The sequence below is a fragment of the Balearica regulorum genome, chromosome 29 (assembly GCF_011004875.1).
Source record: "Balearica regulorum gibbericeps isolate bBalReg1 chromosome 29, bBalReg1.pri, whole genome shotgun sequence".
Classification (NCBI taxonomy): Eukaryota; Metazoa; Chordata; class Aves; order Gruiformes; family Gruidae; genus Balearica; species Balearica regulorum.
In genome coordinates this window covers 2,003,192-2,028,343 of record NC_046212.1, presented here as the reverse complement: position 1 = coordinate 2,028,343, position 25,152 = coordinate 2,003,192, and the positions used below count along the sequence as shown (strand labels likewise).

Sequence of the window (25,152 nt, the reverse complement as noted above, 5' to 3'; positions counted from 1 at the left end):
AGGGCTTCCTAGAAAATGAAATGTGATAGGGGTTGTTAAACCTAAAGGCAATAAAGCAAAGCATTTGTTTTCAGTGTGTCTTTCCAGTTTAACTCTCTGGTAACAAATGGGCCAAGATGAACTGGAAACATGATTGAATTCCATTCAGTTCCACAGCCCGACCCAAATCAGCCCAAGCCAGAGGGACGCCAGATGACGCCTGTGAAGGGAGAACCCCTGGGAGTTGTTTGTAACTGGCCTCCTGCCTTAGAAGCAGCACTGCAGCGCTGGGGAACCACACAGGCTAAATGCCCCTGTCTGACAGCACTGGATGTTACAGGAAAACCAGTTTATACCCTCACATATGGTGAGTTGAGCCCTGGCTTTCGTTGCCAAACCGCTCCAGAAGAGCAGTAGTGGATAGAACACAGGGTTGTTGGTCTTAGTGTGGTTGCAAATACCTTCCTGGTTCGTGAGAGCTTTGTAGATAAAGCAGTGTAACTGAAACAGAGGACGTGACTGTAGATGGTAAAAGCAGTCAAGAATTGAAATACTCTTGTACACTGGGTTGATTTAGAGTTGTGCAAGTCTCTCTTCTTTGTGTTCTAGGCAAATTGTGGAGCAGAAGTCTCAAGCTGGCCTACACACTGCTTAATAAACTGGGGACCAAAAATGAACCCGTGTTAAAACCTGGAGATAGGGTAATGAGTTTGGGACTGTCTGCTTCTCCCTCTGAAGTAAAAAGAGGGTTGGGGGGCTGTAACTTACCACAGACGCTATAATCTTGTTCTTTTAATAGTGAGACTCTTATCCAAGGGACAGGCTATTTGTGAAAGAAACTTTTGTGATTTTTCAGTCCTGCTGGCTCCTCTGTAAGCAGCTTCTTGGCTCTGGGGTTTGAAATACATCTAAGGAAGAGCATTGCACCTCTGAGAGAAATACAGAGTTTTAGATCTCTGTGTTTTGGCTGTGTGTGCATCTTCATGTGCATGGGCACACAGGGAATGCTGACATTACTGCATGAGGAACTCATGCGCATACCATACATTCCGTGGAAGAAAGAGCGCTTGAAGATGCCCTGTGAAAAATGCTGTGGTAGAATGTGAAATAACACAAAGTTTTCTGACTTTTAGTCGCTATGGATCTGAACTTTGCAATTTTTCCTTGTATTTCAACTAACAAAATGTTTTTGTGAATTGTAGGTAGCCCTTGTTTATCCCAACAATGACCCAGTCATGTTTATGGTGGCATTTTACGGCTGTCTCCTAGCAGAAGTCATACCAGTGCCTATAGAGGTACCTCTTACCAGAAAGGTAACGTTGATGGAACTTAGAGGAGTGATGGGCTGATGTGGGATGAAAACCAAGTCAGACCATCAACCTCTGAAAGCATTTCACAGCATCCAGCTGCTGCCTTAGCAGCTCTGTATCGACGCAATGTGCAGGACCTATGTGAACCTGGAATAGCTGTTTAAAAATGGAAAAACATATTGACCTCTCCTGACAGAGAGCTGTGCTCAGTAGCTGGAAATGGTCGATTCGCCTGAACGCTGCAGTCGTCATTCTGTTATCGCAAATAGTTTATAGGGTGCAGATTGTGAATCTGCTCTCTGATCGATGTGAAGGGGGTCTTATTTCCAGCCATGCGTAGCATCTGCCAGTCTTTTGACGTTGCTGGAGACTGAAGGTGTTATGTATTTCTGAAGACTTTGAGGCACTTTTTGTAAATTATGTGCTCGACAAAGCGTTTTCTTTACCCTTACCAGAATTTTTGCAATACTGCCATATCATTGCCATGCCAAGAACTGTCTAAAACTATAGAATTCCATAAGAGGAAGCAAAATAAACAGGATAATGGCAAACATATGGCAAGAGAGGTGGTAATGAAATGGTAAGCTAGTCTGGTAATTCTGTGTGAGTCACAGAGCTTTGCTTTCATTTGTCTGCAACGTGACAACTGCTAGAGCAACCAAATACAAAATTAAAACTTCTCCCAGTATTTGCCCAATCAGATTTCTTAGTGAGATACCTCATTTCAGTGTTTTTATCATTGTGCAATAGAAATTAGTTCCTGGGGAAAGAGAGGCCTTGTTATTTCAGTGTAATTACACGTTTTGGGTTTTTTGCCTCATGATTCCTCTTTGAAGCATCTGGGCTTCCATTAATGAAAATAAATGGTGTATGCTCGATGCCTAGATGCTGGGCATGAGCACTTGTTTTCTGCGGATTTCACATCCAATGCATTTCAGCGTTGCCAATGCAATATTTGTTTTATGTATAAAGAGTTCCCTTTGAGAATCACCAAATTCCTCTGCAATCTGTCCCCAGTTACATAATCAGTTCATTTTTGAACAAAATGAATTGAAAAGAGCAGACTTGGTATGCAGAAGATCAAGTAGCCCTTCTGCATTTTTGTAATGGCTTATCATTTTCCCATGGACTTTGATTGGCTTGTAGGTATGTCTGCGTTTTCACCCAGCAGGCCTTTGTGCTGGATATATATCATCTTCCAAAATGTGTTATTAAGTAAGCTTAGAAGCGGTTGTATTCATCCCTGCCAGACAGTGATTGTCATTTGAGTTTCAAACCACTGCCAGACGTTGGATGTAGGCGGAGAAGGACAAACGAAAGGAAAGAGTGTCTGTGGGCATGGGTTGTTTCTTCTTTTTCCTCCCCATGTCATCCATAATGTTACCAGGCAGTTACCAGAGCGTTACCAAACCTTGCATTTTGGTAAGGGGAAAGTTGACTTAGGTCATAAACAGGAATGTCTCTTTTTTCCCCCCTCTTCCCGCAGGATGCTGGTGGTCAACAGATTGGTTTTCTGCTGGGAAGCTGTGGTATTGCTTTGGCCCTCACCACTGAAGTTTGCCTGAAAGGACTTCCAAAAACCCAAAATGGAGAAATTGTGCAGTTTAAAGGTTGGATCGATTATATACTTGCTTTTGATTGTACTTTTGCTGTAACTGAACTGTCTGAAAGCAGTTGTCAGAAGTGCGAATGCATTTTGGGGGAGCAAAGGGAGGAACTTTCTGATAGCATCACTTAACTGTTGTATGTGTAGATTGATCCATGTGTCTGACAGAATTGCTTTGTTGTCCTGGAAGTTGTGATGAACCCACCTTACAAGCCAGGGTTGTCCTCAGATCCCTTCAGTGGCATTTGGCAGGTTCAAAAGCAGCTTTATTAATGATACAACAAGTTATATTTAGAAATACTGCAGGGATCTTTCCTGAGTAGAGGAAGTGCCTTGTTGCCCACTGAACTCCCTGATGAGAAACGAGATGAACCTTCTGGCTAGTAGCTTGGCTTGGATTGGTATTTTGCTTGTGTAACTGAACTTGGACAAATGATGGGGTTTTAGTGTATTCTTGCAGAATATAAATCCCTCAATAAATAAATGGATGTTAATGTACCACTTAATTTTGGCTCTAGGTTGGCCCAGACTCAAATGGGTTGTGACAGATTCAAAATATCTCTCCAAATCTCCTAAGGACTGGCAGCCCAACATCTCAGCTGCAGGAACTGAGCCAGCATATATTGAGGTAAGTAGTGAATGGGGAATACAAAGTAGTTTCCGTGAGCTGAATTTAATGTTCTAATCACCAGAGAGATAATACTTTCACCTCACTACCTTAAACTTCCCAGTTTCTAGCCACTGAAATAAGTCTTTCACTGTGCACAACCTGCTGTGAAGCTTATTTTAGTTTTTGAATACCTTAGTGGCCTTGAGCGCTGCCCAAAATGGATTGGAGAACACTGTTCTGTTCCAGAAAGCTAGCAATTGAGACAACTGAGCTCTCTGAGATAGTGTACTTGATAACTCAGATTTCTGCAACTACTTAAGCCAAAAGCATTCTGAATTCTCTGTTCTTCCTAGCAAAGCTTATTTTTGTTTGTATGCCTCAGTAAGGCAACTTCCAGGAATTACAGTGGTTTAAGCAGTAACAGTAATTTGGCTACTCTAAAATTACAAATTGGCTTTTCAGTTTATTTACAGGAGCAGGAAGAGATGTTGTGAGAAGTAGTAATAGTGAAATAAATGCAGACACATTCAATTGCCGTCTTTATCTCATTTCTCTGGAGTTAGCTGAACGTGTTTGCTACCTGAATAACTGTCTTCTCAGTAGTGAACCTTGCTGATACCTTTCTACAGGCAGGTACTTTTTTTGAGTATATCTCAGCAGCTATAGAGAAACAAATCTCGTATTTAATATGCATTCTGATTTATTTTCCTTCGTATGTGGGGTCCAGAGTCGTGCACTGACCTTTTTTTTTTTTTCCCCCCCTCTTCTGTAGTACAAGACAAGCAAAGAGGGCAGCGTTATGGGCGTTACAGTGTCGCGGATTGCCATGCTGTCTCACTGTCAAGCCTTGTCTCAGGCCTGCAACTATTCTGAAGGTAAGTGATGTCACAGAAACATCAAAGGAATGAAGATGCAGCAATGTTACTTGAAGTGGTTGCCTCTCATATTTTTAACAGCTGTCTATGAGTAACTAATACACAATAGTATCTACTTTAAAAAAAAAAAGGTAAAAGAAAAAAAGTGCAGACTAATTCCCCCCCCTAACAGTGAAGACCATCTATAATCTTTTTCCCTTCAAAACTACATCATTTTCACTGCTGTAGTGAAGAGGACTAAAAAGTGGTATTTGCATCATGTCTAGAAAGTTAACAAGTCTGTTCTGATGAATCAAAACGGGAGCAAATGAATCAAAAATGGAACATTTTCCAATGAGCTTGAGTCCCCCTCTTGCTGTACTGATCACCCATTAAAATGTCTTTCCACACTTTTGTGCTTGATAGCGTGTGTAAGTATCAAAGTGCCTCTTCCCGGTTCTGTACTAGTCGCATGAGGCGCTTTGACTAACCCAGAAATGGAGATTGGAAATTGCTGGTGGAACCACAGAGAGTTCTGCTATAGGATGTGGTTTTAGTCTGGTCTACCTTGTAAATCAAGCTAATTTATATATCCATGAGTGAAACCTCATTTTTAGAGCTGTATGTCATAGTACTTTAAAATGCAGAGTGCCTTTTGGAAGCCATCGCTTTAATTTCCATTGCTTCTGGGAGTCAGTGATGTTCTCTACTCTCTTCCCCTGCTACTGCTCATACATAATGAGATTAAGACCCTTTCTGTTTTACTGATGCACTTTACAGGCTGGAATGTAATTTTCTTGCAACTTTCTGGGATGTGTTCCTTCTCTCAAGTTGATGTTCAGTTGTGTTATTTTGCATAACAAGGAACTCTGACTAGTAAAACGTATAATCAGACAAACAAGGCTCTGTACTTGCTACATGTGTATGTCTTGGAGCAGATCTGACAGATTCAAATGACAGATTCAGACTTGTGCAGATTTTAGCATAAATAATGGTCACAGCTGTCCTGGCACATTTCACTTCAAAACCACAACTTTCTTTTCCCAGGTGAAACGATAGTGAATGTTCTGGATTTTAAGAAGGATGCAGGGTTGTGGCATGGCATTCTAACGGTGAGTTGAGCCTGTAAGAACTTTCTGAAGCATTTCATAACTCTTTATAATTGCAGCATTTGAGGAGATGGTTGAGGACCATTACCTGTTAAGTCAACCATTTATCTTCCTGCTACAGCTGCAGTTCTCTGGAGGAAGTGTAGAAGCATCTTCAGTAAACTTATGTGAATTCATGATGGGGTAGAGGTTGATAGGGAGTGAGGCTGACTCCTGTTTCTCATTCATAATAGGTTTTGTGAGCCCTTTTCTGAAAGTCTTTTTCTGCTTTTCAGAATGTAATGAACAAACTGCATACTATCAGTGTGCCCTATTCTGTGATGAAAACCTGTCCGCTCTCATGGGTGCAGAGAGTTCACGCCCACAAAGGTAACTGTGTTTGTTCCACAACTTTACTTGAAGTTCTCAGGATAAATGAGTTAGGGGCATTAAAATCTGAAATGCTTTAGAGCCTGTTGTCTTGCTCTTCCATGACAAATCCCAAGAGCCAAAACTCTTATTTCTAAATATGCACCACGTCCTAATGCCATGTGAACGTCAGCGAACGGGATGGGGACCTCAGAGTGCCTTTTATGAGACCAAGAAATTAGTTGAGCACAGCAAGATCTGTTGATCCTCAGTCCTCACCGAGGATGTTCAGATGGTGATTGTGATTTATGCACTTTGGAGGAGGGGCTGCAATAGTGACAGACCCTGGCTCAGGTGGTGGGCAAACGGCCTGTGTGCCGCAGCAGATACTATTGCATGTTGGGATTTGCTGTTACTGCAGGTTCAATTATTAAGGCTTGCTTGCTTTAGTGAGAATTTTCTCATTTGGGAGTGTTAGAGTGTGTACTTATATGAAAATGACTTGTGGAAAGCTTTTATGTGTCCTTACATGGGGGTTTTTTGTGTCGATTTGCAGCAAAAGTTGCTTTAGTCAAGTGTCGAGACTTGCACTGGGCCATGATGGCCCATCGAGACCAAAGAGACGTCAGTTTGAGTTCTCTACGGATGCTGATTGTAACTGATGGTGCAAATCCTTGTGAGTATGCACATCCTGCTGTTTTCACGAGAGAGGTTTCTCAGCTAGTTGTCTCACAGGCTCAAGCTTAACTCCTTTTGCAGATACTTACGAGAAGGTTTCAGTCAGGGCAGCTGTCAGTTAGCACAGAGCTGTGGATTGTGGTACTTGAGCACCAGGCGGAGGGGTTTTCTGTACTTTCATCTTTTGAGTATGAGTTGTGAAAGATACCACAAAGTAAGAAACAGGAGAGTTGAATGGGGAGCTCGTGTGTGTAAAACAGAATTCTGGTAGACACAGTGAGATTGGTTTTAAATTGCTCACAGGGGATAAGGTAAAGGCTTTTAAGAGGAACTTTGAAGGTGAAAAAATCCCCAGAAAAATCTTCAAGGAATCTGCTGTTAGTGAAAAGGCTTAAAGAATGTTTGTCTAGATGGCACCAACTGGAAAGGATACTTGGAATACCGTTAGGCCTGTTTTGATCTTGCATGCTGCATGGAAACAGAGCCTACATATGTTGGAGGTTTGGAACTCCACTAACTGTTGGAGGTTTGGAAAGTATTTTAAGCCTGTTGTTATACCCTGAGCATGTAACAACTCTGAAGCAAACTGGAGGAGAAAAGCAGACTTGTTTAAGAGAATACGCCTGTTCTAGTGCCTTCAGTAGGCACTCAAGCTGCTTTGTGGCTGGTATCTTGGAAGACGCTATGTGGAGTTCTCAGAACTGATGCAGTGTATATACTCTGCAAATACAGCGCACTTATTTCTAGGTTATTTTACAGACAGTTGTTTAAATCAAATGATGTAAAGTCATAGTGGCATATTTTCTTTCTTTCCAGGGTCCGTTTCCTCATGTGATGCCTTCCTGAGCTTGTTTCAGAGCCATGGGCTCAAACCAGAGGCAATTTGTCCATGTGCCACATCCCCAGAAGCGATGACTATTGCAATACGGAGGTAATGGGCGTACTGCATTGCAGTCTGTTTGCTAGATTAAGTGATCCCGGCTGAGGTTTGTTCACACAGCGGTTGGTCATAGTTGACTTAAGCATGTAATAAACTCCACTGACATTTACTGTGTGTGCTCAGGTATTTGAGTCGCTAAGTTGTGAAACATTTCTCCTAAGATATGAGTGCTTTTTTTTTTTTTCCTTTAAGATGTGTGACAGCTCAACAGTGCCTGTAAGAACTGTGCACTGCTTTTTCCTACTTTTGATTTGCACAGCTAGTGTGGTATTCTTGAATCTGAGATTAACTTTGCTATCAGTTTGGACAGTCATTCTCATAGTTTGTGTCTGTCCGTTCCTGCCTTCTGTAATAACTAGCGCTGTAACTGTCTGGCCTGGGAGGTGGCATTTGACACGGGCTACGCTAAAACGCTGGAAGAAGAGTTGCGCTTGCCCAGGAATACGGTTTCTTACTGATCAGTGTGGCTCTTCTGGGAGGCAATCTATACTGCCATCTCACAGTTTTAGATATGTTATGCAAAGAAGAGACACTGAAATATGCATATTTCTGTCACTGCGATATCTTCATCCAAGTCTAATAATAGCCTGTGTGCCTGATTTAGTGTATTGATTTTGTGTCCTTCAAAGGCCTGGGGTCCCTGGGGCACCTTTGCCTGGAAGAGCCATCCTGTCCATGAACGGGCTGAGTTTTGGTGTGATCCGTGTCAACACTGAAGATAAAAACTCTGCTCTTACTGTCCAGGATGTTGGCCATGTGATGCCAGGAGGTAAAAATAGGCAGGAGTCCCCTAAAAGACTTTTTTGCGAATGGTCTGGTATGTTTTAGAAAAAGAACTGGTCAATGTGTTGTCCCATATTCAGCCTCAGCATTGGGGGAGTTTAGGCAGAACCCATACTATGTTGTCATATCTGTCACGGTTAAATGTGTCAGTTCTTATGTAAGGCAAATCTCGGGGACTATTTTACCAATGTGTGATTTGTCCTAGGAATGATGTGTATAGTGAAACCTGATGGACCACCTCAGCTCTGTAAAACAGATGAGATTGGTGAAATCTGTGTCAGCTCCAGAGCAGGAGGAATGATGTATTATGGGCTGACAGGGGTGACAAAGAATACGTTTGAGGTATGTATAGTAGAATGCATCTTTCTTTCCCCATTTCCTGTGTAAAACTGATAGCTTTGTATAATCTCTTGGTTGCTTTTTAAAAAGATACACTGAAAAACTCGTTACAGTTAACATTCGGCGTTGCCCTTTCATAAAGGTCTCATGCAGTGCTAAAATGGTGACTGTACCAAGGATTTCTTCCCCTTCTCCTCATCCCTTCACTCACATGTAGTGCAATTCTTGATGTAGGGAATGTTTTTCTATCCTCGGGCAAATCCACTTTGCCTCCCATGTGCTCCCTTCTGTTGCAGGTTATCCCGGTGAACTCGGCTGGCTCTCCAGTGGGCGATGTGCCATTTGTCCGTTCTGGCTTGCTGGGGTTTGTTGGACCCGTACGTAATGCAGTTTTTGAGCTTACATTGCTTTATTCCTTTGTTCATGCTAATAGCCTTCAATATTCAAAAGCACTTGGGTGCAGAAGTACGTGTAAGGACAGTTTGCTGTGGGTAAGACACTTGAGAGTTAATGGATTTGCCTGAGACAGTAGGAACTCTTACTTTTCCAGCACATTGTCAGTACATTACAGTGCCTTACTGTATTGCTTGTTACATTTTTAGATTGCTAATTCTTCTAAAACCAAGTGTAAGAAGCTTTTTGTATGGCAGTTCTGCTATGTGTGCTGGAGTGTCTTGTGTCGCTGAGTGGCTAGAATGCCTCTCCTAGTTTAGTCATAAATGATGTAATCCAAAGAGAAAGAAAACATGCTTTATACAAATTCCATTGATCTAGCCATAGTTATGAAATATGCAAATCAAAGACATTTGATTATCTGCATTCTGTAAGTTACTCACAGATACCTTTTTATCTTTCAGGGCAGTTTGGTGTTCGTGGTTGGAAAAATGGATGGATTGCTGACAGTTAGTGGACGTAGACATAATGCCGATGACATTGTAGCGACTGGGCTGGCAGTAGAGTCAATAAAAACAGTTTACAGAGGAAGGTTAGCAAATAAACCTTGGCCCTCCCCATAAGCTTCTGCATGTAAGATAGTGAAGCAGGATCTTTAGTATGATCTTCAGTTTCTCTTCAGTAACTGGTTGTTTGGGTAGCTCAGGTACAGTTTTGGTTTAGCCAGTAGTTGGCCTGATCCTGCCCCACACAGGTCTGTTTTCCCCACTATCCTGTCTGGCTTTTCATCAAGTCTGTGTGCTTCAGGGGAAGGAATCAAGTAACAAGATAAATCAGCCAGGTGGAGAATTTAATTCTCTGTCTCTGTAGAATTTACTTTTAAGTCCCTGTAGTAGCTAGCTGCTGGCTGATGCTCTGCAGCAAGGAAGAGTTTCATTAATGGCCAAAGATACTTAATTTTATTTAGCAGTTGTGGATATAATTTTCTAGATCCTCAGGCAAGGTTGGAGCTCATGTCTCTAAGACTTAAAAGCTTTAAAAGCGTCTACATGATGTAGGGAGCTTAAAATCACCTGCTATCGCATCGGTGATTTGCCACAGGTTGGAACAGAAATGTGGTAGCGGGTTGAGAGGACAGGGGACCATGTAGAAATGTCATTGGAAGGTGGAATTAATCTCTTACTTCACAAAGCCTTTCCTTTTCGATTCAGTTTTAATTGTCTAATTTTTTTTTTCTCTCTTTGCCCCATGGGGATTTTTTACAAGTTCTGTCTTTAGTCTGTTTCCTTGGCTTCCTATTCCCAAGGAGTAAAACTGGAATTTGTGCTAACATGGCTCTCACCTTTTCCTTAGGATTGCTGTGTTCTCTGTGTCCGTCTTCTATGACGAGAGGATTGTGGTGGTTGCAGAGCAGAGGCCGGACGCATCTGAGGAGGACAGTTTTCAGTGGATGAGTCGAGTGCTGCAGGTAAGCCCGCTTACATAGGTGGATGAGGTGAGTTTGTGCCATTTTTCAGTGTGTGGGCGGATCAGAGGCCATCAGCATGCCTCAGATGGAAAGAGCACAGGCTCATGATCCCTCTTGGCACGGGGTATTTTTACAGGGTCACAAGCTGGGTACATCTGCTGCGTACAAGCTGTTCTGTTACGTCCTGAAGGTCCTGGGAAAGTGGCTGCAACACAGAATAGCATAGGCTCTGACGAAGTGGTCAGCGTTATGCTAGCAAGATGACTGTGTAGAGAAACATAGTTGCCTCAGCACTGTAAAGCAGATATATAGTGCTCAAGCTTAGGAGTTCTACTTTTAGTCTTGGATCATGCTGGTGCTCAAAGTTATGCTTTAAAGGCACCCTTATCTTTGGAGGTGCATTTTCAGCAGGGAGACAGTAAGCAGAGAAAGGTTAAAACAGCTGAATGAGTGCAGTCCTAAGGATGCAGAATGAAAAGCAAATACTTACTTTGAGAGCTGCCTGCATTGCATGTATGTCATTCTTGGGAATGATGTTTCAGGTTGTGAAGTATGCAAACTGGGGAGAAAAATCAGGGAAGTACCTGGTGGTCTGAATAATGTATTAGATGCCTGAATGCTGAGGCGGACAGAAAGGAACAGAGTGTAGTGGTTCAGAGGAGACAGATGGATAAAATCCTAAGATGAAAATCATATGATTCATCAGGCAGCTGCGTATATTTTGGGATTTTGGTCATGAAAGATTTAAAAAAAGGATTTCTTGTATATGAAATGGACTATAAAGGCAGGGATGCTAACAAGCACTGAACTCTTTCCATAGGACTCGCTGATGTTACAGAGGTGAAAGGGAATGATAGTGACTGACTTGCTCCTCCAGTACCTTATAAATGCAGGGATTTGTCTTGCAGTATGTCAGCGCGGCCGGTAACAGCAGACTGTCTCCAGTAGTACCGAGAATTCAAGTGACCATCTTTCCTTTCTCTAGGCAATTGACAGCATTCACCAAGTGGGTGTGTATTGCCTTGCTCTTGTGCCAGCCAATACATTGCCAAAAACTCCGTTGGGAGGGATCCATATCTCTCAAACTAAACAGCACTTTCTGGAGGGCTCTCTGCATCCGTGCAACATCCTCATGTGCCCACACACGTGTGTGACGAACTTGCCAAAACCCAGGCAGAAACAGCCAGGTAACATGAACCCCTTTTGCTTAATGTTAGTAAACTGAAGTTCACAATCTCAGTCCTAGGAAGCTGTGTGGTGCCTCCGACACCGAGTGTCCTGCTTGCTGGGGACCAGAGGTTGGCCCGCAGCCGGGGCGTGTTTGAGGCCTCTGTGTGTGTGTGTGTGTGTGTGTGTCAGGAATTTTGATTCCTACCTTTTGAACTCATGGGGATTCTCTCCACTGATGACTAGGAGACTAGCAATGCCCTCTGAACTCTATCAGTGAGGTTTCATTAGCTCTCTTCTTGCATCCATGCCCAGGAGCAGTGGGATCGTCCAGAGAATCTTTGTCCCTTTGCTCTCCTGCAGATTGCTGTTCTAGGCCAGCTACTCTCTATTTGCATTAAAAGTCTAGTTTTCATGTGGCTGTTCTTTATCAACAGGCGTTGGCCCTGCCTCTGTGATGGTGGGGAACCTGGTTGCTGGGAAGCGTATTGCTCAAGCTTCTGGAAGAGATCTTGGTCAAATAGAAGACAATGATTTAGTTAAAAAGGTAAATCAGTATTTGTTACAGCCAGAGAATGGGAAAAGAATTTACCCCACAGCTGAATACAGAGCAGCAATGTGAAGTGGACTTAAGTACTGCCTCTGAAGTAGAAGCACTAGTATTTAATTACTGCCTCTCTGTTTCAGCACCAGTTCCTGACAGAGGTGTTACAGTGGAGAGCTCAATCAAATCCCGACCACCCACTCTTCCTTTTATTAAATGCCAAGGTACAGTCAGTGCTGAGTTGTTGGGGTTTTTTTAAGGTCCAGAGCATGTTATTCAGCACAAGTTTGAGACTGGGTTTAAAATCTTTTGCCCATTCCAGTGTCCTCTATTTAGTTTCTATATCGGATTTTGCCCATGGATTTGTAATTTAAAATTTGAACCTTTGAACCTGTAGGTCACTTCATCTAAATGACTGTCATGGTTCAATGCTTCATTTTAAAACTGAGCATATTTGTAGGTCCCACTGGTTCCTGTATCATTTAATGGTGTATCCCTGTTGAGTATATTCTGGCAAGGTTCTGGTGCAAGAAGACCTGAACTGACTCCCTGGAAGGTAGAATTCTCTAGAGCAGATCTAACTCCATCTCTATCTTTTTGATATTGTAGTAGATAATTGGCTCATTGAATGCCAGCAGCCTATAGGTATAGCTAACTAGTAGCTATAGACTCATGCTAGCAAGCAAGTTTGGGTTTTGGTGGTTTTTTTTCCAGTGGCCATTTTACTGCCATGTGTTATGTCAGGCCCTGTTTTAGAGCATTTTTGTCTCCTTTCAAGGGAACCACTGTATGCACAGCCACCTGCCTTCAGTTGCACAAAAAAGCTGAGAGAATTGCATCAGTTCTGTTTGACAAAGGACATCTCAATGCAGGAGACAATGTGGTGCTTCTTTATCCTCCTGGTAAGCAAGTTTTAATAATGACTGCATCCCACTGTGGAAACGCAGCATGATCGGTCTTTGAAATCTCATTGAGATCTGGAAACATAGGAGAATTGCACTGGTCACCTTACCAGAGACTCCTCAGCTCCTGGCCTACTCAGATCTTGCTGCCCGAAGTCACGTTGCCACTTGGCAGCTTTTCATCCGGGGAAAGCACGTAGTTTGCTAGGAGAAATGGCAGGTGGCTTCTGGTAGAGACTGGTGCTGTCACCTTTAGCTGTGCAGAAAACAGGTACTTCGTCCGAGGTCATTGGGTGCCTTTTCTCAAGCAGAAGTGCGGTCTGCCTACTGTAATCACTTGGCGCGTGTAAGACGCTCGCTGCTAGTGTGAGGTGCTCTCTGGTGTGTGTGCTTCTTGCCCTGCCAGACAGTTCTTTTTGTCCTGACTGACTTTTCAGTCATTTGACACTTGGGACATTCTTTTACCTTAAGAGGGGTATGGTTTTCTGTGCAGTCAGTCTTCTCCACTTTCCCAGTCCCCTATCCCAAGCTTTCTTAGCTTTCTTGTTGTGCTGCCTTCGGTGTTTGGACTGCTTACCTTGCACATCTGTATTGTGGAGGAGACTAGCGTCTGTACCTTCTTCTAATGGAAATTGTAACCGATGCTTGGAGAAAAAGTCCTCGGGGGAAAGGCCGGTGTCACCAGGGTGTCCATCCACCAGTGTCCTACACTACAGCCTATCGTGTCCTTGCAGGCATTGAGCTAATCACCGCGTTCTATGGCTGTTTGTATGCTGGCTGCATCCCCGTGACCGTGAGACCACCTCATGCTCAGAGCCTCACTGCTACTCTGCCCACTGTGCGAATGATCGTGGAAGTGAGTAACGGGGCTGTAGCTGAGAGCATGGCTGGAGCGCTCCTGCTTCGGCCTCTCACACCCGAGCGGTTAACATGGCTGTCCTGACTCCCACGCTGTTTACATGACAGCGGTGATTGAAGCACGTCTTACAACTGAAAGACAGTGCTTTCATTCATAAAATGCAAGAGAACCACCTCCCCTTATTAATAGACAAATTGCTATGAAACAGGCGGCTTCTGAGAGATACTAACATGAAGTTAGCACTTCAGATTCCACATTGACGCTCCTTACTGCTGGGCAAGTGCGGATCCTGCTGTTAGTTACTTTCCCAGCCCAGTAACCAGGAGAGGACGCCGCCTCATTATAACCACAGAGAGAAAGCTAGATGTGGACTGTGTGATATTCTCTCCTGCTCTAAAGGTCCTGATGTGGTTATTTGCATTTTAGTCTGTGTTTGGGGTTTTAGTGAAGGAAGAGTAGAGATCGGTGTTGCAAAAGCCAAAGAAATCAATGCCAGTTTGCTAGGGGAGGCTGGCTACAGATGGAAAAATACACTCTGAACATCACATCTTGCAATGACAGTGCCACTGGGAAATGCTTTTGTCTGTCTGTCTTTTAGTAAGTGTTTATCTTTTTAGGTCAGCAAAGCTGCCTGTATTCTCACAACCCAGACCTTAATGAGACTACTGAAATCCAGGGAGGCGGCTGCTGCGGTAGATGTGAAAACCTGGCCAACCATCATTGACACAGGTGTGGTCCCTGAGCTAAAAGATGTCTTGAAATTCTGTCTAGGCGTTGCCATTGACTTCCAAAGGGACTGTCCCCCATTTCATATGCTAACTGATGGCTCTTAAGAATTTGTTTGGATATTTAGAAAAACAATCCAAGATAGAAGCTAGGTCTGACCTTGTTTACTGACATCTCTTCTGCATTTGTTGAGCTATGTGGGGAAAGTAATTTTACTGAAAAGCCATGTTGCAGACAGCTGTTAATCTCCTTAAGACAAGAACAAGTTGCTCTCTTCTCCCTTTTCCTGAGAATATGTAATTTTCTATGTGGGAACTGTGGCTGGAGTCTTGTCATACGCTAGTCTGTCTCTTTTGGAAAGAGAATTAATGGAAAGCTTTTATTGTCCATCTCGGGCTTTCTGAAAGTTGCATTTTCCATTCAAATACCAGTTCAGTAATCAAAAATTAACCATGTTTGTTCCTTTTGTTGTACAGATGACTTGCCCAGGAAGCGGCTGTCTCAGATCTACAAGCCACCTACGCCTGAAATGTTAGCATATCTAGATTTTAGTGTTTCCACAACAGGCATGCTTACAGGAGTAAAGGTACGGCAAAATGGTTTGAGAGACGGGAGTTTTGGTGTCTTGTCTTTGGCTGATATTCTGAACCACCTCTTCCCTCACCCTCCACCGAAGCTGGCTCTTGTAACTTAAATAAAGACCATGTTTTTCTTCCAATAAAGCTACGGACTCGCCGCAGACAATGCAGTGTGACTTTGTGCTGAAGAATTAGTTCTGCAGTGTAGGAAGACAGGTCTCTACAGTGGGCATCGGGAATTCTGTTGCTGCCTCCCTCTGGAGAGCTGTCTGTTAGGAGAGCAGTGAGCGATGAGTGGCATAGCCATGAGCTTCTGCCCTCCCCCCAAGAGCAGAGATGGAACGCAGTGGACAGAGAAGGGGATAAGAAACTAAAAAACGAAAGCCTTAGGCTGTCAGTAACGATTGGCTGTGTTTGGAGTCTGAGATGCCGAAAGCTTTTAAGCTCTTGGTTTCACTGTTTCTGGTTTACTGTGGCTCAGAGGGTTCTGCAGTGCTCTGCCTCTGCTGCGGAAGACAAAGGAAGAAGAAACATCGTTCATGGAGAAGTGTTAGCAAGGCAAACCTATCTTTATTTGTACCTGCCTGTCTTGATGAAGTCCTATTTTGACGTCCTTGAACTTCAGCACAGTTTCTCTGTCCCTTGTGTTGCAGATGTCCCACGCAGCAGTGAGTGGCCTGTGCAGGGCAATCAAGCTGCAGTGTGAGCTCTACTCCTCTCGGCAGATAGCAATTTGTCTTGACCCCTATTGTGGACTAGGTTTTGTGCTCTGGTGCCTTTGCAGGTATGGCTTCTGAGGGGAAAAGGGAAAAGATTAACACTTGGCTGGTTACAAAGGGGAAATAGCAGTCCATGTCTCTGTCTGGTCTAACTACAGACAGATTATGTTGACGTTACCAAAATGACTGATTTACAGTAAGGGGAGGATTTGTCTTTGAACTGACAATAATACGTTCCCTTTTCCTGCAGATTAGCAAGATGTTACCTTATTTTGATTATGCATATTTGTGCTGCCAAATATTACTGGCTCCAGAATGTTTCTCTTGCCTTTCTTCCTTGATTATATGTTGCAGCAAGGGAGTTTTCATTCTATAACTGTGTGGTTGAGCCAGTTCTCTTCCTTCGCTCTGACACTGTGTGTGCACGTTTGTGTATAAATTGTTATTCTTGTACACTAAGTTGTATTTTTAAAACAATGTTGCTACAGAAGGTGGGCATTGGAACTATTATCAGTTTGCCTCAGATGCAGAGTCCCACAACCTGCTTTTAGTTTAGCAGGAATTTAACATGAAAGTACAGGAAATATTAGTTTAAAGATAACTACACACTATACAAAAATGTTTTCTTCCTTAATGTTCTTCACAGCGTGTATTCTGGACACCAGTCAATTTTAATTCCTCCTATGGAGCTGGAATCCAATCTTTTTCTCTGGTTATCTACTGTGAGCCAGTATAAAATAAGAGACACTTTCTGTTCCTATTCGGTCATGGAACTGTGCACAAAGGGACTTGGAAACCAAGTTGAAATGTTAAAGGTAAGAAATTTCCTGAATGTTATGTTACATAAATTAAGGAAACTGTGATAGTAAAGCACAGTGATATGATTGTAAATACAACAGTTTTCCTGTTGCACGAGTCTCCAGTCCACAGATTGCTCAAAAAGCAAAAGCAACAAAAAATGTTTGCAGCCTCAGGAAATGAAAAGGATTGGAATTGAGTAGGATGTACGTATTGCAGGGTAGGTAGCACATTGCCAGTGAGTGTCAGAGGCTGCTGGGCAAACCCGAAAGAGGATGCCAGCAGCAGGATGCTATGCAGAAGAATTGCTTATATAACAGTCTGCAGTGAAGGCTGAGACCAGCACATGATGTAAAGCACACATGTTAGGCAGTTTGCTAAATAGAGGTGTTTTCTCCTTGGAGATGAGAGGAAGGAAAAAAAATAGCTACATAAAACACTTGAGGTGGCTTTTTGCAGGGTTTTACTGAAATAGTGTACTCCATCCACAAGATTAAGGATCAGTCTTGTTCTGAAGGTGTCTGCTTTGTTGTGTCACCAGTTAAACAAAATAACGCACGGGTTCAAACAGCTGGCTAGTGCTGTTCAGTGCATTCATGACCATGTCTAGAAATACTAACGGATTCTGGTCCCGGTTTTGTTGAAGACTCAGTGTAATCTTGGTAAATGACTTTACTCTTGCTTGGTTTGGTTTCCATCTATGTAAATAGTGAATAACAGATGTAATCTTAGCTGAAAAGCGCTGCGGAAGCACGTGATGCTACGTTCTGTAGCAGAAGCAGCAGCACAGCTAATGCCTATTTTGTTCTGGCAGTGTTTCTAGGCTGTGGTCAGACACGTTTTATAATTACAAATAGAAGCTGAAGAGAGAAAATAGTTTGAACACAAGAACAGGGTTTGTCCTGCATTTCCCCGAGTAATTTCCAGGGATGAAAAACAAATTCTACTGCTTGCGAGGGGACAAATTTCATGCGGCATGCAGAGGTAGTTAACACATACAGTCCTTTGCACTCATTTGGTTTTTTTCCAGGCACGAGGAATTAATCTGTCCTGTGTCCGAACTTGTGTGGTAGTTGCAGAGGAACGGCCACGAGTTTCTCTCACTCATTCCTTCTCCAAACTCTTCAAAGACATTGGCCTGTCCTCTCGTGCTGTAAGCACCACCTTCGGGTCAAGAGTCAACGTGGCTATCTGTTTACAGGTAACAGTGCCTTCCGCTGCATGTGTTGTTGCTGGCGTCAGACTTCCAGAGTCAGTTTTTTCTGAATGGGCAAACTTCCTAATCCGCACACTCTTCTGTGTTGTTAGCATAGCCCAACATCTGCTTTGTAGAGAACAGCTGGCGCAAGATTTAAGCAGCTTCTCTTGTTTTCAACTGCCAGATTATATCACAGATGCTTAAACCAACTGAAACGTGACATTAGAGAACTGTTTATTTCCGTGTAAACAATGACTAGTAGCCCCTGGGCTGATAGTTGAGAGTGCTTGGGCCATGTCCACAGCAGCTCCCCCCTCCCCAAAGATGCATCCCGCACTGGTGTTGGTATGGAGAGGAAACAGCCTGTTTTCTGAAGGGTCTCCCGTACTGCAAATGCAAAGTGGGGGGGGGGAATGTGAATATGAATTTTGCTGCCAGTAAGAACCCCCTGGAAACGTTTATGAGCTCAGGCAGAAGTTACCCTGACTTCTGCAAATACATTCTTTAATTTCTTTTAAATGTTAACTCATCAGGGAACATCTGGGCCTGATCCCACCACCGTGTACGTAGATCTGAAATCCTTGAGACATGACAGGTACAGTAAGTTTACTTAAACTTATTTAATAACTATATAAAATGTTGTAATGGTACTGAGCTGACATGCCTCTCAGTAGATTTCAGCTCTTTTTTTCCCTGACAATGTTTTCTTTGCTTTCAGAGTACGTCTAGTAGAAAGGGGAGCTCCGCAAAGCCTGCTGCTTTCAGAATCTGGGAAGGTAATTTCATGTTATTACCTAGACGCATGGCACACAGCATCTGATGAGCACGTGTTTCTTTTTATGCACCTCGTGATGTAGATATGTAGCTAGGAAAGGTAGCCTTGTGGCATGGCACAAGGCGATAGTTGGTTCCTCTGGAAAGTTAGTTTGATTTCTAATAAAGTATCTGTTGAATTAGGAGCATGCTTTGCTGAAACAATTGGGAGAATTGGTTCTGTTTCCAGTAAATGAACCATATCAGAAGGCTGTTGTATCCTTGAAATCAGCACATTTGAGATTTACTGTAGCTCTTGTTCCCTTCTTTAAATGGATTAACAAAAAGATGTTTCCCAGTAGTTTTTAACATTGAGTTCTGCAAAATCAAGGTCTAGCAACATTTACAGACCTAGAACCCCTTACCTATGTGGCTCTTGAGTCATGAAGTACATTTGTACTGTTAGCGTACTTCAGTGTATGTGTCCTAGCATGTTTTATACCAGTTTGTAATTTTCGTGGGTGAAATGACGCCTTTCCGGAGGTAAACGAACAGCCTTTGTATTTTAGTTATGCGTAAAGATAACGCACATACGGATTACGTATCAATTCTTGTGATCTTTAGATTTTACCTGGAGTCAAGGTAGTCATTGTTAATCCTGAGACAAAAGGGCCTCTTGGAGATTCTCATCTGGGGGAGGTAAGCGCAGATTTCGCTATTTGGGTAGTTTTTCCCGTTGTCTGTTCCTTGAGCTATATTCTCTCTGTACGATTATGTAAGTTGCTGGGTGACAGGTTGTGAGTGGTAGTACTTGCAGGCCTTTCTAAGCTGAATTATTGCTGGAGTGTTCAGAATTTGGGTGTTATCTCACTGTCAAGTTTAAAGAAAAAGCCTACTAGAAAGGAATGATTCCACTCTAAATCTTGCATAACTGGCTTGAAAATAATCTAATTTACATTTTGCTTTCCTTATCTTGATTACACACCAGTATATTTGATCTGTGTTGATAGATTATTATCAATTGTTGGACCTCACATGTTCTAAAAATCCACAATTTATTTACTCAGTCAATCCTCAGCTTACAGTTATAAGGAGACTAGATCTGCAAGATGCATTTTCAAGATTCTACAGGATATTTGGAGGTTTGAGCTAAAGGCAAAACATTTTTGGATCTGGAAAATCTTAGCTAAAAAGAGAACCTTCTTGTTACAGTTTATTATCTGCTTCATCTTAATACTCACCAGATGCTTTCTGTAGCGTGTGGCTCTGACTGTTTTTCCACTTCCTATGCAGATTTGGGTCAATAGTCCACACACGGCCAGTGGCTACTACACTATCTATGACAATGAAACCCTTCAAGCTGATCATTTCAACACTCGTCTGAGCTTTGGCGACGCTGCTCAGACGCTTTGGGCTCGGACTGGATACCTTGGGTTTGTTCGTCGGACAGAGCTCACAGCTGCCAGCGGAGGTACGGCAGAAATGAGTCTTTCTCTTTTAAATGAAGATGATTAGTTTTTTTTCATACTGTGCAGTGACTAAGTCCTGGTCCACGTGTGTGGATACAGAGACACACTTTGTTTTATCAAAATTCCATTTATTGTTTGCCATTTTCTGTTTTCATAGTATGCATACACTTCACTTCCATCTCTCCTCTCTAGAGCGCCATGATGCACTGTATGTTGTTGGAGCACTGGATGAAACTTTGGAACTGAGGGGACTGCGTTACCATCCAATTGATATTGAGACTTCTGTATCTCGAACACACAGAAGCATTGCTGAATGGTAAAACAGCTGAGAAAAACTAATTCACCCTAACCTAGCTGAAATGTAGCAAAGTTTATGCAAAGATGTGGGATTTAATAGGGAAAAAAACCCTAAGGCAAATTCAGATTCTTTTTTTTTGTGTTACCATCAGCAAGTCATGCACCTCATTGCCCATCTGTAGCTTGGAATAATACTGAGCTGACTGACTCAATGTTTTCTCACGAGCCTTAATTCAAAATAGAAATGATGATTTCCTGCTCTGTGGTGTAAAGAACCATTTATACTTGAGTCAGTGAAAGCAGCATTTAGTTGGTATGTCACACTGGGTAGTACTGAGATGTGCTTTAACTTCAACACGTCACAAGTTAGGTCACTTGGAAATGCAACCCAAAGCAGGTGGTAAACTCCATCTAAGGATAAAGAATTGTAAACTTTGGCTCTTTGTGAAAATAACTGGGGGTTCTGTTTGTGGGTTTTTTTTTTTTCTTTTTAACTTCTAGTGCTGTGTTCACATGGACCAACTTGCTTGTGGTGGTTGTGGAGCTGTGCGGCTGTGAACAGGAAGCCCTGGATTTAGTTCCTCTCGTTACAAACGTGGTCCTGGAAGAACATTACCTGATTGTGGGAGTGGTGGTGGTGGTGGATCCTGGAGTTATTCCTATCAATTCCAGAGGAGAGAAACAACGCATGCATCTCCGCGACAGTTTTCTAGCTGACCAGCTAGACCCCATCTATGTTGCCTATAACATGTAACGTGTCTGGGGGAAGCGATGCTCAGAAACTGCGGGACCACTAAATGACAAAGGGTGGCTATAGAAATGAAGCTGGTGAATATTACTAATACTTGATCTAAAGTTTGAGATTGCTGCCATATTCCCTTCATCTCATCCTGTGGTATTAAGATCGTGTTAACTACCAACGGACAAAAGGAAATGTGGTAGACAATGGAAAACATTTGTAACAGTTTACTGAAATATTAGCTTTATAGAAAATGCAAAGTTGACAAGTGTGTGAGCTACAAAATTCCTAAGGCCTTTACAGTAGTGTTACTTTTTTCATCTGTTGTACATACTTGTATTTTTATCTAATACTGGTTTAGGATTCTATAAGGGGAGGGTTTATTTAGTTAAGATGATAAACTATTAAGAAAAGGGTCATCAGAGTTCTGCAGTTCCCAACTATATAATGTACTTTGCATCTGTACTGTAGCTATTCATTCCATGGGATCACACAACTTATTTAAAATTGTGCCATGACCAAATCAATAACTTACGGAATCTAAGAGTTACTTATTCATATAGATATTTCTTGAATTTAAAAAGAATTTTGCCTATATTTTAAATATGTAAATATTATTATACATAATTCACTTAGATAGAAAATTAACTTGGATAATGATGACAGCTGAAGGTAGAAATTTTTAAGGACAAGTAACTTTTGTGGTCCTTAGCATAATTACACTTGGTTAGACAACTAATGTGAGATACACACGTCTTTCACCAGTTTCCTTATTTCGGTATGTAGTCTTTTATTGCTGGCCAGAAGTCTGTCATAGCATGTAGAAACCCATGATTTTTAAGGCACATCTTTCTAAAAGAGGCTGAATTTAAACAGTAACATGGAATTTGGTAGAAATCGCAGTGCAAGTCCAAAATGCTCAACGGAAGCGATGCACCTGAGCGACAGCCTCTGCCTCCACTCCCTGTAACACCTTGTCTGTAAAGGGGAAAAAAAAATATCCTTTAGATTGACACACGAAGTCACTGTTTGTGCGATTCAGTCCTTATTCTGTTCAGCTCCCTCTTGCTAGAGCAAGAAATATTGTAAATAGGCTTTAATGTAAACCGGGAGGCCACGAGCCAGTTTTCCTCAAAGCATTCACCAAAAGAATTAGGTAATTCTGGGGTTTAAGTTGAATGCAATTTTTTCTTTTACAGGAGCAGGCACAAAAATGAGAGCGCGCGATTCTGGTAAACACGTTGTTAAACAACTTGGTGAAAGTTAATATCCCAGCCTTCAAAATACTTTGTCAGTTTTTTACATTAGTAAATGTAAAGAAAGAGAAGCCTTAGAGTACCGGGAATAAGCTCTTGCTCTTAAGAAGCAATTACACGCTGGGCTGAGGGAGAGACAGTGTTTCTCTAACTCAAAATTACCTTTATTTCATCTAATCCTTAGTAATCTTTTAAGAACAGTTAAATTCCTATGAGCATTAAGAAAATGGGATTTTGGAAGTAATGAGAGCCAATACCAGATACTGCAACAGGGTTTTTTTGAGACAAATGTGGTATACAGTGTAAGTAAACTTGTTAAAACGTTCCAGATTACCTCATCCAAAGTTTTTCAGCAGTTTTTAAAAGGTTTATAGTATGATCTCTGAGATCCCGTGGCAGTTGCCAGGGCAGAACCCAGCGTATCCATAAGCAAAGCCCAGTTTTGTCCTTGAGAAACTGCTGCGTTCTGTTCGTTCTGCACTGAAGATGGGAGTGTTAAAATTTAGATAAGAAGTTTAGAATGATATTTTTGAAAAATATTTGGTGGGGGGAATAAATTTAGAAACTGGAAGTTATCCTGGCAAGTCTAGACGTAAGAGTTGTTTGCAGATGCTTCAGTTCACAGGTGCACGTTTCTTGAACTATTTCTCTTTCCGTGTCTACCGCAGCAGTGAGGCGACACCGCAGACGCAGTTTTCATGGTTTGGTGCTGCTGCCAGGGTGTGAGAGGTTTTCTGTTAGCAGTAGGGGTACTGTCTGCTTTCTGAGGATGTGCGTCCTGAAACACCCCTGCGTGAAGTCTTCAGTATATTTAGTTTTAACAAATTGGCCGCGATTGAGGAAAGGACAAGTGTGACTGTGACCGATAGAGTTGGTACAGCTTGCTTAGGGGTAAAGTGCACAAAAGTTGTTCTCCCTTTTCAGCCAGCAAAGTCTTGTTACTATGTGTTCTGCATCACTATTATTTTATGTTTTCTTGCACAGCAAAGTGACTTGCAGTACAGCTTCACTTCATTCTCGCCCATTTCAGAAAAAATTCTGATGGTCTTGACCTTTTTCTTACTCAAATTAAACCTTTAGATAAATTGTTTCAACAAACACTTTATTTGTCCATTGAAGTGGATTTTAAGTCCAATTCTAGGATTGTCTTTTATTTCTACTCATGATTTTTCAGAAATTAAAAAAAGCATGTATTAATTTTGATCAAAGATTCCCAGTATGTGGCAGATTGACTTGCTGAAATGGCTTTTTTTTTTTAATGACATACTGGATCGTTTTGATTTTTTTTCCTTGTGGGTTTTTTTTTTTTATTTGGATAGGGATTGATAGCTTCTTATGGTTTGGGTTTTATCTTGCAAGTTTTCTGTTTACTCTTAATCTTTATTCCGGCATGTTCCATTTCTCTGTGTTGGAGAACTGTAAGTTTACAGTCCTGCCCATAGAATGAGGTAACATTCCGTTCTCCGTGGCCAGTGACATACAGCAGCTGGCCAGTTTTGACTTTATCGAATGCTTTTGTCCACGTTTGGCACAGTGAAAAGCAACGTGCTGGAGCGGGGGAAGAGTGGGGCTGTGAACCTGGAAACCCCGATTTCAGGCTCCAACTCCGCTAGTGACTTGCCACAAGACCTTCCACAGGTCGTTTCACTCCTCCAGTTTCTTCATCTGTAGATGAGGATATTATCTAATCCTTACAACATCCCTGTGAGGTAACTAACTGTACAGCACTAAGTGCTACGTATTCTTCATTGCTAGCCTCGTTGAGGTTGGGGTCGGTTTGTTCTTCCAAACTGATAAATGATTATTTGGTTTGTCATGGGAGGGCTCAAAAGCTGCGACCGTTCTGCTTTACAACGGTTGCTTGGCATCTTTGACCGGAGATACTTCAGAAAATTCGCGAGGCCACTGATGTTGCAAGTTCAGGTTTGGATGCTTTTCTGTAACTGCCGAATCACGTGTTGAGTCCCAGGACGCGCCTTTCCGTGTCGGTTTGACTTCGCAGTTTATGCAGTTGCAGAAGGCGAATTATTTCCTACTGTTGGCCATCAGATTCCAAGCTAACAGCTGCAGTGAAACATAAAAACTAGGAATTCTTAACACTTTGAACTAAAATATTTTGTATGTCTTACTGTTTATGAATATTCCCTAAGCAAAATATGTGGGTACAGGTAATTTCAAGTCTTGTTTTGTTAAAATTTGCACTGCATTTCTGATTTAAATAAATGTAATTAAGATGTGTCATACTAACTGTCCTAAAAATAAGGTTGTAAAAACGAGATAAATTTTAGCCCTAGATGCAATTTTTCTTTAATTTCTGTCATCCTATTTACCATTGTCAAATTCAGACTACAGCATTATGTAATTATGTATAAAGTTTTTATTTATTTAAAGTTAGATTAGATATACATTTTTAAATTTAACATCTGGCTGGACAGTGTTCCATTAACGCATTGATTGTGTTTCCTTTGTCTTGTGTTAATAAATATTGATGCCTGATTGCTTGCTTGTTTCTTCATCTGCTGTTTCTCTGAAGGATTTTATTATTTTTTATTAAGGAAGCAAACACTGGTTAGCATTTATCCTGGTGAAAGGGAAAACTTGGAAGTATTCTTGCAAAGCTGTTATACCATAGTATTAAATGTTCTTTATTCAGTTTCTGGTTAGGATGCAGGACTGGTGGTGTTTCATTTTGAACTGGAATTCAGAGATTTCTGGACTCTTAAACCTTCA

At 42.0% G+C, this 25,152-nt stretch overlaps 1 protein-coding gene across 5 annotated transcripts in view; it reads left to right on the top strand.

Annotated features, from left to right (window-relative positions):
- The window catches only part of DIP2B (disco interacting protein 2 homolog B), a 70,249-nt gene extending 45,331 nt beyond the window's left edge, over positions 1-24,918 (top strand). For 4 of the 5 annotated variants that reach the window (XM_075737895.1, XM_075737899.1, XM_075737897.1 and 1 more), the window contains 31 exons: positions 149-346; positions 589-680; positions 1,182-1,292; positions 2,776-2,899; positions 3,414-3,523; positions 4,278-4,380; positions 5,407-5,471; positions 5,744-5,837; positions 6,373-6,492; positions 7,311-7,425; positions 8,064-8,203; positions 8,423-8,559; positions 8,853-8,933; positions 9,414-9,541; positions 10,303-10,417; positions 11,403-11,604; positions 12,022-12,131; positions 12,272-12,352; positions 12,907-13,030; positions 13,765-13,886; positions 14,507-14,618; positions 15,092-15,201; positions 15,847-15,977; positions 16,559-16,727; positions 17,741-17,911; positions 18,442-18,503; positions 18,627-18,684; positions 19,286-19,360; positions 19,955-20,132; positions 20,323-20,446; positions 20,929-24,918. In XM_075737895.1, the coding sequence (XP_075594010.1) occupies positions 149-346; positions 589-680; positions 1,182-1,292; positions 2,776-2,899; positions 3,414-3,523; positions 4,278-4,380; positions 5,407-5,471; positions 5,744-5,837; positions 6,373-6,492; positions 7,311-7,425; positions 8,064-8,203; positions 8,423-8,559; positions 8,853-8,933; positions 9,414-9,541; positions 10,303-10,417; positions 11,403-11,604; positions 12,022-12,131; positions 12,272-12,352; positions 12,907-13,030; positions 13,765-13,886; positions 14,507-14,618; positions 15,092-15,201; positions 15,847-15,977; positions 16,559-16,727; positions 17,741-17,911; positions 18,442-18,503; positions 18,627-18,684; positions 19,286-19,360; positions 19,955-20,132; positions 20,323-20,446; positions 20,929-21,181 (3,815 nt within the window). In that variant the 3' untranslated portion in view covers positions 21,182-24,918. The remainder of the gene's footprint in view (positions 1-148; positions 347-588; positions 681-1,181; positions 1,293-2,775; positions 2,900-3,413; positions 3,524-4,277; positions 4,381-5,406; positions 5,472-5,743; positions 5,838-6,372; positions 6,493-7,310; positions 7,426-8,063; positions 8,204-8,422; positions 8,560-8,852; positions 8,934-9,413; positions 9,542-10,302; positions 10,418-11,402; positions 11,605-12,021; positions 12,132-12,271; positions 12,353-12,906; positions 13,031-13,764; positions 13,887-14,506; positions 14,619-15,091; positions 15,202-15,846; positions 15,978-16,558; positions 16,728-17,740; positions 17,912-18,441; positions 18,504-18,626; positions 18,685-19,285; positions 19,361-19,954; positions 20,133-20,322; positions 20,447-20,928) is intronic. The other variant, XM_075737896.1, reaches the window with a different exon arrangement.
- The last annotated feature ends 234 nt before the right edge of the window (positions 24,919-25,152 follow it).